Source organism: Triturus cristatus, chromosome 5_1 (assembly GCF_964204655.1).
Source record: "Triturus cristatus chromosome 5_1, aTriCri1.1, whole genome shotgun sequence".
Taxonomy (NCBI): Eukaryota; Metazoa; Chordata; class Amphibia; order Caudata; family Salamandridae; genus Triturus; species Triturus cristatus.
In genome coordinates, this window is record NC_140587.1 from 956273728 (window position 1) to 956285918 (window position 12191).

The following is a 12191-nucleotide window of genomic DNA, read 5'->3' on the forward strand; positions in this document are numbered from 1 at the left end:
AGGTAAACAGAAGAGAAAAAGTTTTCTAGCTGGACGGGTTTCAAAAATGAAACTCCATGAGCATAACCAAATTGTGGGGCATGGCAGGCAAAGACAATACTAAGAGTTTGTGGCCTTCTAGGCTGAATTCAATATGGAGAGAGTGGAATGCACCCATTGATATGCTGTGATATGCTTTGATGATAAACCTTGTCAGTTAGTTTAGGCTACCAGACTACTGTAAGGCGGACCCCATGGTACTGATTGATACACTTTCCTTAGCGTCAGTTCCCTGAATGTACAAAACCATACAACTTGCCTGGCATATTAGTCAAGCTTAGGAAACGATGACAACCTGCTGTGGGCAAACTGGAGTATGTAGACAAGGATGCACTTGCACATTTCTGAGAATTGATCATAGAATCTAGTCTGAGGATGATGTGCTCAGTGACATGTTATGTGTATTTTTAAAGCGCATTATCACCCTCGGGGGGGGGGGTATCCTGGCACTGAGCAGGTGTTTGTGCCTAGCCCTACCTATGGTAGGTTCGTTAATGGAAATGCCAGGTCTTCAGCTTCTTGCGGAATTCATGAAGAATGTAGGAGGCTCTGAGGAAACGCTTGTCTCCTGTTCTAGTTCTGTGTATGTGTCTGATGTTGGTTAGTGGCAGTCCTGCTACTAACCTATGTGTCTGGATGGTTGGTGGAAGGAGATGTGATTGTTTAGGTTGGTGAGGCCTGAGTTGTGGAGTTCCTTGAATGTGTGTGTGGGGAGTTGGAATTGAGGGAATTTGTGTGCTGGAAGCCAGTGTAGTTCTCTGAGGTGTAGTGTAATATGAATCCTGTGTGGGATGTTGAGGATGAGTCTGGCTGCCCAGTTCTGGATGGAGTGTCTGTAGTCTTCAAGTGAGTTGCATGGTGATTCTGGCGTAGATGGTGTTCCCATAGTCCTACTTGCTAGTAATTAGGGTGTGAGTATCAGTTTTTCTTGTGTCCCTTGGAGCCATTTGAAGATCTTCCTCAGCATCTTTAGGATGTGGAAGCAAGATGCAGTGACGACATTGACTTGAGCAGTCTTGTCCAGTTTGCTGTTGATTTTATTACGAGGTGCCAGACGTGGCTTCTCGGTGTGAGTCTGAGTTTGGCTGGCCACCAGTTGAAGTCCCATGCTGATGTGTTCTTGCCGATAATCACTACTTCTGTCTTGTCCGTGGTTAGCATGAGACAGTTGTCTTTCATCCAGTTAGCGACTTCTGTCATGCAGATAGTGAGCTTGTTTCTTGTGTTTGAGGTCTTTTCCGAGAGGTCGAGTTTGAGTTGTGTGTTGTCTGTGTGGAAGAGAATGTTGTGTGCACGGATGACATTGGCTAGAGGGATTGTGTATGCGTTGAAGAGGGAGGAGCTGAGAGATAAACCTCAGGAGCTTCCGAGGAGTAAAGTGCCAGGCATATAGCTTGTGTTCTATCCGTTAAGGAGTAGATCCAGCGGAGAGAAGGTCTTTGGATGCCAATCTTGTGTAGCCCCCTGAATGTATGTGATAAAGGAAACAGGAAGGAACCTTTTTGTACAACATCAGGGGCTGTTTTATTTTTTGGGGGGTAGGAGAGGGGGGCTAGACTTATGGGAGAGGTTTCATGTTAAACTAATTGCAGAATTAAAAAATATAAATAGCTTTTACTGCTCTGAATGCAGATTTAACGAGGCACTTATTGGCTCCATCCACTAGAGTAGATGTTGGTGCAACATGAGCCGTACATCTGACATTCAAAAGTCATAGGAGGCATGATCTGGTATATGCCCTCTGAGAAAGCTTTATATGTAGTTGTAGATCCCCCCAAAAAACCCAAATTTATTTTTAAATATGGTCTTTCAGGTATGGCACTGACAGCCAAGAATAAGTTACGCTTTTCATATCAAAATCATTGAAGTAGGTTAACATTTCCTGAGTCTACTATTAAGGAATGTTTGGATGCCTACTGTGATAATGTCTCTGTTCCCCATCCAAAAAGCACTCAACGTATTGTATTGTTCTTCTTGACTTTTGAGGCTTCAGCCTTGTTTTTATTGTTGTGTGCTATTTCAAACAAAATAATGAGATTGTAGTAATGAAAAACTTATCTTGTTTATCTGTGTCATTGTTTTGCCTCCGTTTCTAGCCCAAGACATTTGAACATTTCTTAACCCTGGAAGATAGCCGACTCCTGGCCCATCTGAAAGCCTGCTCTGCTATGAACAAACTTCCGTATGACCTGTGGTTTAAAAAGTGTTTTGCAGGTTGTTTGCCGGAGTCCAGTCTACAAAGGTAAGACTTATGTGATTTGTATAGATTCCTTTGATTTGCCTGCCTCATATCTGATGATCACCATTTTTAGGTTAGTCCATTGTGTTGACTCTCTAAAGCAGGGTAATAAGGATTTTGAGTGCTAACAACATTTGTTTCTGCTAGCCCTCCCTTGTTAATGGGCTGTTGGCAAATTGTGGTGGTGAATTGGATGTCTCTGGATGTCGGGACCCCTGAAGTGCTGCCGAAGAATTTCCTCCATTACCACGGAGAAATGCTTACTAGTCACTGCAGCCACATTTATTTCACACCCTTGCTTAGGGACACAGTCACAGTCCCTAAGCAAGGGTGGCATTGGCACCAGAGAATTTTTAGTTCAGCCACGAGAGCAGTCCCATGCTAACAGTCAGTGTTTCCTCATCCCATAACCCTCCGCAAACCCACAGAATACCAGGAGCAACCATTAATCCTTAATTTTACCTGCAGGTAGGGACTCCCTATAAAATGCTCCACATCTGATCTCCACAGATATATAGAATTAAAGTTGCATGAGAACGTGTGCTTTCCCATTCTAAAAATGTATAAAAATATCCAGTCTGGCAGCTCCTCTAATGTGGTGATTCCTGAAAATGTACACAAAATATTGAGTCCAACTCGATTGGATCAATCTAAGGAACCCTCACGTCGCCCTAAGGAGAAAATAATCCTTTTGCTTTAATGAACTCTCACCATCCAGGGGTACCCCTGGATGGCTTGCTTCCAGGGCCGGACTAGCCGTAGCGCGCACCAGGCGTTTCCCCAGGGTGGCGGCCGATTTTGGGCCCCTGGGGGCCGTTTTTGTTACAGGGCCGTTTTTGCCGCATAGCTGCAAAATCGGCCTTGTAACAAAATCAGCCGAAACCGGCCCTGGCAAACAGCTCGGCTGCTCCCATGGGGGCCGGACGAGCTCTTTGCCAGGGCCAGTTTTGGTTCCCAGTCCGGCCCTGCCTGCTTCATCAGAGTTCCTTCCTGTTCCATTACGGAAAGGGGTATGCTTCAATCCATGAGATGGACGGGAGCACTCTGTTGGAAAAGGAATAGGGTAATGAGTGGGAATAGGGTTACTCTTTAAAAATACCCGACTCATAGCCCTCACATTATATTCTGGGCGGCTGCCGGTATTCTGGGCGGCTGCCGGTATGATTAAAAATGGGAAAAGTTTGGAAGTCCCGGGGCTCGAGTTACCCGTACATCCTCTTAGGGTCAACATGTTTCTACCACTTATGTTCCCACAATGCTCGTGGCTTTTATCAGGACCGATTATACTACCACAATACACACCTATTCCATAATGTTGATGTAACTGGTGAATTTACCATACATATATTAAGCACAACTAAAGCACCTACTTGGTGTCTGTAAATGGATGTGTATATATTAAGGCCCTAAATAGTGCTCCATGGGTACATGGAGGATAGGTGAGCCTGTTGTCACACAGACTCCAAGGTCCCCGCCTGGCCTGCCCGCCTAAAATACCTAAAATCTTTCCGTGCCTTGGAGTCTAGAGTTCTTAGATTGATTCAACCAAGTTGGTTTCTATAGTTTGTGTAAAGCTTTGTGTCAGAGGAGGGTTAACCCATGCTCTACATCACCTCTTCACTCCCCTTAATTTGTTTGTGGCTTCCTGGAAATGGCTCCACTACGAATTGACAATTATTTTCCAGGGCCAGTTGCAAATATATTTCTCTACCTGTTAAGCAAGAAATAAAGTCTCTGGTATATCAACCCCAAATGAGACACCATTAACAGCAGCTATCGGAGAATTAGTCGATTTTTGTACCGTCTAGATTATTATTCACACCTCATCCCACTCCACAGGCCAGGAAGAAGCCTTGCTCAAGGCTTTACGCTACCACCATTGAGAACAGACGTAAGATCTCTCCGGCCCTCTGGAGCAGCTGCACCTGCCACTGGTCACAACCCTTGCTTCTCACCATTTAATCACAGTGGATTATATCCAGCAATCAGGGTGTTGGTGTGTGCCCTGGGGGGGGGGGGGGTGAGGGGGAGCTTGGCCCCTAGCTGTGATCCCTGAAACACAGTTGTCTCTAAAGTGATAGCTATAGCTAGGATTTCCTGATCCAGGAGGGTGCAAGCTTGCCTGCCAGCCCCACACTTCTTCCATAGACTGGAAAAGTGACATTTTTACCTCTACAATAACTCCCTACTGTTCCGGGAACAACATCATACATTTCAGGCCACCTCCCTGAGGTTTTTGCTTTAGCTGCATCAAAGCTCTGCCCCTATACAGTTTGAGTAAAGTCAGGAAAGAGATACACTTAAGTTCATGAAGCCTTCAGAATGAAATTTCTGTCACAATATGTTAGAAAATGCAGAGTTATTGCTGCTAAGGGGGCATTCAGAAACAGGGTGGGAACCTATGGGTGCACTCCACTAAATAGAATGTTGACAGTTTTTTGAGTTTCAGAACCACTGATATTCATCACTCAGCAAACAGCTTCATATTTGGGCCCTCTGTCCTCTTCAGCACCCCAACAAAATAAACATTGTTGTGCCAAACATGGTCGGACTGACTTGTAGGGCAGTCAGGCAATGTTCAATGAGCTGCTCTGACAGGTCAGTGTGTGGGCCATTTTTGTTGGCGTTTTGTGGCCTGTTTTATGGTCGGCTAGGCAGTTTTTGTTGTTGGTTTCCCTGATATTAAAGCAAACATTGCCTGCAGCAAGCTCAAATCCTCGCATTCTTCCATACCTTGCAAAACACTTGTACTGCTTGTCATTACAAGTTCAAAATTGGCCCAGTCGAATTAATTAATGGGGCCACTTTTATTTTGGTGCCCAGACTTATTTTCTGTACTAGTCTGACCCTGGGACCGGACCTCCCCTTGCGTCCAATTTGTTTCTCAGCTTTCTTTTTTTGGGGGTAAAATATTTTTTATTGTTTTACAGAACAACACATAACATACCACTTTTAATTGTACTTCGATATTATGCAAGTCATGATACATTCCCCACAGTGGAGTATTGCAGTGGCAGTCCGTTCCAACAACACAAATCACAGCCACCCGCTCCTGCCTTTGTTATGCTATATTCCCTCTTCTGGAGAAGCAGTTGTCAGTTCTGCTCGTGCCCAACTCCAGCAACACCAGTGACCCTCGCTTCCGGTAGCAAGTCAGGGGGCTCCAGACCTCACAGTCTAGGGCGTAAATGTCCCTCTAAGGCTTTCCTAAGCACCTTCAAGTCACCATCATTCTCAGGAAGTTCCTTTTGCTGTTCCTACCCTCATACATTTTCTCAGAATCAGCCCCTAGGAGGCTTACCTCCAAATTCACTATCTCAATTTTATGTTCATACCCCATTGTGGCATGTCTTACTATGGCCAAAACACCCTTCATTGAAGGTTTGGGGGCCTGAGAATCCGGGGAATTGTATGGTAAGACCTTTATCAGTGATGCCATTTTTCTGTTGGAGAATCTCGCCCTCTTAACTGCCCATTCTAGTATGTGCTAGAGTTCACTAATGTAGAGTAGGGTACCTGTTTGTCCTTTTAATGGGTCGTAGTTAAAGGGGGTGAAGAGTCAGGAGAAGGAGGAAAGCTTCCAGCCAAAGCTGTATTGGTTCCAGTTCGTGCAGCCTCTTTCCAAGAATGCACGATTCATCAATGACCTTTCACATGTGACTGGGGAGCAGGATACATAAGGAGAAAAGGGCTTTCCGCTCATGTAGCATCCCATGGGGGAATCCAAATCTCTGAATACAGGCTACAGATCTTGAATACTGAGCAGATGCTCAGTGTGACACAGCAGGCCCTGCCTAACAACAAAATGGGTAGGGAAGGGGAGTCCTCCATCAGCAACCAATGTGAAGTGGTCCAGCATGCAGCGACAGGGAAATCCACTCTTCCACCAGCACAGTTATGCGTGCATCAGTAATACTGTGTTCTGCTCCACGAGGCTCATCCTTCATCTCGGTTCCTCATAGCGCCTGGGCAGACGATGAATGGAGCCCGAGGTGCTGCCCCAGCTCAAATGCCTCCAAGGGTCTGCACCTCTCCCGCTCAGGGTCTGTGTCCAGCATGCAGAGTGGGATAAGTCACGAATGTACACCCTGACTGATTACTCAGCAAAAAGTACCGCTGACAACTGCCCCACCGCCAAGTGTTTGGGAAGAGGAGGGGTGCAGACATGATCCACAGAGTCGACCAACAGCCTCACCAGTATAATGTCCCACCACAGGGGCGCCAGTTGAGCAGGAGCCCACAGTCACTTCAAAATAGAGCCAACTCTTCTTTCTGCATTCGTCATTGCAGCATCTTCAACAGTGGTGGGGTAATATGTCACAGGTGTGCCAGCACAGCCAGACAAAAAAAATCCACAACAGTCAAAATACCTGTCCCATTCCACCAGATCACACCCATGCACCATTATCAGGGAAGTCAGCGAGATGCAGCCACTATTTTAGACTGCCCTTCTCTAGATGTTTACAGAGTCACATCGAGACAGCTGCTCCAGGCAAGAGGATGGTGTGATACAACCTGGTCACTCTGGTTCTTTACAAAATTGCTAGTCACCATGGAAAAAAACTGATCTCTGGTCTCGTGCACAATTTTGACACTTTCACAGACGAAGGGGAGCTCACTTACCTTACAACTTTTGTGGAGCTCTTCGAAGCCAAGCCTCAGCAGTTGACTGCCCTATTAGTCTTGAGTCTCTAGTTCGCCTATTATTTTGCTGTTGAGTAAATAATCATTTTACTATGTACATTGAGGTCCAATGCCTGGGCGGGATCACAGTATGACTGCAACACCCTGGCAGTATTAACAAGATCTTAAGGAATATATGTGTTAATGTTGGCACCACCTTCCACTTCATGAACTCTTCCCTAGCTCAATTCAGGCACAGGGAAAGGTGCAAACCCTTTACTCCCAGTCCACAGAACCACCCAGCTTTCTTAGGGACGTGAATCTTTACAGTTCACCAGACTCTGTGAACTGGAACGTCACCAAGCCAAACTAGTTTTATTGTAAGGTGACATGCTTCCCATTTCTTAATATTGCGGCCATACATTTTGTATCAATCCTGAGAAATAAATATAAAAAAGTGTGACTCATGCGAGTTGAGTAATTCATTTCGAAGAGCCCCAGTGTTCACTAAACTATGAATAAACTCTGAAAGTTTCCCTAAAGCCAAATAGTCCCAAAACTGTAGGCCACTAAATTTGCGTAGACAGTTTTATTGATAAAAATATTAATCATGCACGTGTAAATGTATCGAGATCAGATTTCTGTGAATATTTATAATTTGTGCATTACCAAATACAGCGTCTTAGTGTATTATGATCCTATTAAAATCTGTTTCCAGCACACTTCAGAATTACATAAAAAGTGCCTATTTTTTTCTTTTCTGGCTGCTGAAGACATACAGTTAATTTTCAGGTATTTACATTTTGTTGTGTTGCAAAAAATGACATCCTACAGCCGTTCCTTTCCCACTCCCTGTACTCCAGCAAGATAGTCACACAATTCACTTTAAAAACTCCTCTCACTCTCTCACTTTGCAGTCAGAGAAAGAAAAGTAAATACCAAATCCCCATGTTAAAAGAATAAGCAGAATTTGTCAGAAGTCATATCCTGACAATTGGCCTCTGTCTTTGAAGCACCAACAAATGCTTTGTTCGCCATAAGTTGTCAGGGTATGCTCAGACGTGAGTCCCTTGCTCACTTTGCCACTGGATTCAAGCAAGCCTGGCTGAAGACGGCTGAAATGCCAGAAACCGGTCCTAGGAAGCTTGTTTCCGGTCCAGGGAAGACATGGCTTGGCAGTTCGGGCTGGACTGTTCCCATGAGGCACAGGGTCAGACTGATTTGCATATGGCCATGTCTGAACTGGGGTGGCAGAGTGGGCTAAAGAACGGTGATGGATTAAACCCAGATCAGTTGACTGGGGGTGAGTGCTTGCAATGTTCAACACTCCGTCCATCATTTCCTTTGGTTTTTGCTTTGTTCGCCATAAGTTGGCAGGGTATGCTCAGACGTGAGTCCCTTGCTCACTTTGCCACTGGATTCAAGCAAGCCTGGCTGAAGACGGCTGAAATGCCATAAACCAGTCCTAGGAAGCTTGTTTCCGGTCCAGGGAAGACATGGCTTGGCAGTTAGGGCTGGACTGTTCCCATGAGCCACAGGGTCAGACTGATTTGCATATGGCCATGTCTGAACTGGGGGGCAGAGTGGGCTAAAGAACGGTGATGGATTAAACCCAGATCAGTTGACTGGGGGTGAGTGCTTGCAATGTTCAACACTCCGTCCATCATTTCCTTTGGTTTTTGCTTTGTTCGCCATAAGTTGGCAGGGTATGCTCGGACGCGAGTCCCTTGCTCACTTTGCCACTGGATTCAAGCAAGCCTGGCTGAAGACGACTGAAATGCCAGAAACCGATCCTAGGAAGCTTCTTTCCGGTCCAGGGAAGACATGGCTTGGCAGTTCGGGCTGGACTGTTCCCATGAGGCACAGGGTCAGACTGATTTGCATATGGCCATGTCTGAACTGGGGTGGAAGAGTGGGCTAAAGAACGGTGATGGATTAAACCCAGATCAGTTGACTGGGGGTGAGTGCTTGCAATGTTCAACACTCCGTCCATCATTTCCTTTGGTTTTTGCTTTGTTCGCCATAAGTTGACAGGGTATGCTCAGACGTGAGTCCCTTGCTCACTTTGCCACTGGATTCAAGCAAGCCTGGCTGAAGACGGCTGAAATGCCAGAAACCGGTCCTAGGAAGCTTCTTTCTGGTCCAGGGAAGACATGGCTTGGCAGTTCGGGCTGGACTGTACCCATGATGCACAGGGTCAGACTGATTTGCATATGACCATGTCTGAACTGGGGTGGCAGAGTGGCCTAAAGAATGGTGATGGATTAAACCCAGATCAGTTGACTGGGGGTGAGTGCTTGCAATGTTCAACACTCCGTCCATCATTTCCTTTGGTTTTTGCACCAGCAAATGTGACAAGATAAACACATAATTTAAAGGCATCTTTATTTATTGCTTGTACTTTCCCAACCCACCAACAATCGGCTCGCGACCAATGCTGATCTAGAAGATGTCCAAAGAAGCTCAAGAAAATATGCAGGCCATGTACAATTTTCGATTTCATATGGCAACAGAACTATGGAACCAGATGGGATTGAGGTATTCAAACGCACATTGGTGATTTATTTTGGGGGTGGTGGAGTAGAATTTGTAGACCAATGCAGGGTGTTATCAATTGCTCTGAAGATAACTGTCAATATTGTTTAGAAAGTCCATTAAAAAAAATCATTAAAAAAAAAGAAACTTACAAAATTCCTATTCCAAGATCTACCTTCAGCTGTAGGGCTAGGGCTGGCAGACCTAAACTACAGGTCCTTCTGTCCCCTTCAGTACAGGGATCACGCGTGTGTGATTCAAAAAACATAAATAGCTCTGTTCAGTTTTATGCGCAGACCCACGTGTACTTACACCTACTGGTTTTTGTGAATCTGGCCTAATAACCATATTTGTAAGTATTCAATAATTCTTTGATGTTTACTGCTTCTGGGTAGATTGCTTACCACTTGCTCTGAGCAAGTTGAATTCAGCCCTTTTAAATGAAGAGGGTATGAAATTACCTCTTTGGTATGATTGCCTTGGTAAAAGGCAGTTTGAACTTGTGCGGTGTAAAAACTGTGCAGTTTGCTTAATGGTTTCCCACCATGACAGAGCTACGCCAAATGTGACCTATGATGTAGCAGAGAATTGAGAGATTGTTTTGTGGCAACAATTTTTCTGTGTTTCAGAAACACCTCAATGCAATTACCAGCAGTTCCTTTGTGTGTTTTATTACTTATTTTGAATTTCATTTTCTAGGGTGTGGGACAAAGTGATAAGTGGCTCTTGCAAGATCCTGGTGTTTGTTGCTATAGAAATTTTAGTGAACTTCAAAATGAAACTACTGGTTCTAACTACTGCTGAATCGATTGCTCAATTTCTACAAACTGTAAGTACTTGAGTCTGTACAGTGTGTCTCGGTAATGAACTAAAACTACACCGGATGTGGGTGTAATAAAAATGTTGTGTACTTCACCAGCAAGTTTATGTGATGGTGCATCTTCTAAAAGAGTGGTTTCAATAGGTACAAAGTAGCATGTGTCTTGTTAATGTGATACTATTTTTGAAATTTTGTACCATTTTGTTACATTTTTCTATTATGTTAGTCTTTATAAATGAAGCAAAGAACTGACCTCTCCTTCATTTATTGTGCATTTATGACATGCAGAATCTGAACATCTTGTGGCCTTTTTTCCACGTATCAGTGTATTAAGCAGTCAGGATTTATAAACACGGCTAATCACCCAATAGGGTATCCAGGTGCTTACAGGCCCTAGTGGCTTATTCGAACAGCCAGGTCTTGCGGGCCATTCAGAATTCTGGAAGTGAGGTGATGGTCCAGAGCTGCATGAGGAGGCTGTTCCAGGTCTTTGCTGCGCTGTGGGAGAGAGACTGTCCTCCACTTCTGCTTCGGTAGATGTGAAAGGAGGTGGAGCATAGTCTTCTCGATGGTTGGTGAAAGTTCAGGCTGTGGTTCATGAAGGCATGTCCTTGATTGTGTAGAGCAGTGTGTGCATGGGCCAGCAGCTTGAATTGGCATCTCTTCTGTACGGGAAGCCAGTGGAGTTTCCTGAGGAGGGGGGTGATGTGGCTTTGTCAGGGAAAGCAGAGGATGAGTCTGGCTGCGACTTTTATGTATGGTCTGAAGTCTCTGAGGAAGATGTGCTAGTGAGTCCTACATAGAAGTAATTGCTGTAGTTCAGTCAGCTGGACATGGGGGCTTGTGTCACAGTGTGTCTCGTGTTTACAGGTAGCCACTTGAAGATCTTACGTAGCATGCGCAGTGAGAGGAAGAAAGTGCGTGAGATGGCGTTGATCTGTGATTTCATGGTGAGCTTGTTTTCAATGATGATTCAAGGTTTCTGGCGGGGTTGGAGGGAGTGGGTGTGGGTCCTAGGTCTGATGGCCACCAGGAGTCGGATCAGTACTTCCATCTTGTCTGTGTTCATCTGCAGGCAGCTGCTCTTTATTCAGTTGGCGACGTTTGTCATGCATCTTTGAAAGTTGTTGGTGGTGGGGTCATCAGTGAGTAAGAGGATGAGTTGGGTGTCGTCTGCATAGGAAATTATGTTGAGACTGGGATCTGACGATGTTGGCCAGCGGGGACATAAATGCATTGTGTAGTGGAATAGATCAGCAATTTTTAGCTTTCTATGCTTCCTAAAGTTTTCATTCCTTCAAACTCAGTACTGCATGGGCTGACCAAGACCTTGGTGAGGGAGTACACTTGTAACATGGTCTACAACAGGGCAACTAAACAAACATCTGACAGGCTGCAGAGATGGTAGAGCCAAGTAAACTGTCAGTGCCTAAAAACCTAGAAATAAAACCATATGAAATCTTCATTGATATAGAGGAAAGAATATTTAAAAAAGTCCAACAAGTCACAGGAACAACAATTGCGATAAAATCCTTCCTCATCATTATATGCCAAGGACAAGCGTCAATGGCTTTCCGACCTATATACTTTATAAGATCATCATCAGGACAGACAACAAAATTTCGAGCAAACAATTTGAATTCTCTGAATCAAATGCATTCCGACATAGAACATGGGAGCCACAGGAATAACAATACAAAATCAGCAATCCAACCACAAAAATTCATGCACACGTGAATAAATCAACGTGCCCTCGGAGGACCCGGTGCAGTCTTAAAGCCGGCACCTTCAAAATTCACAATGTACGAAGCTTAGTGCGGCCAATTCAGTCAAGCATGCAAACCCGTCAGTCCCCATCAACATGTTTGATCTAAGCAAGTTGTATCGCTTTTTTGGTGTATGCTTGTTTGATTTCAATGTTTTCTACTATGTTTT

At 44.8% G+C, this 12191-nt stretch overlaps 1 protein-coding gene across 1 annotated transcript in view; it reads left to right on the forward strand.

The window, feature by feature from the left end:
* TBC1D7 (TBC1 domain family member 7) overlaps positions 1 to 12191 on the forward strand; it is a 130816-nt gene that overhangs the window by 114770 nt on the left and 3855 nt on the right. Inside the window, exons 6-7 of the mRNA XM_085606073.1 lie at positions 2136 to 2281; positions 10136 to 10265. Coding sequence (XP_085462199.1) covers positions 2136 to 2281; positions 10136 to 10265 — 276 coding nt within the window. The remainder of the gene's footprint in view (positions 1 to 2135; positions 2282 to 10135; positions 10266 to 12191) is intronic.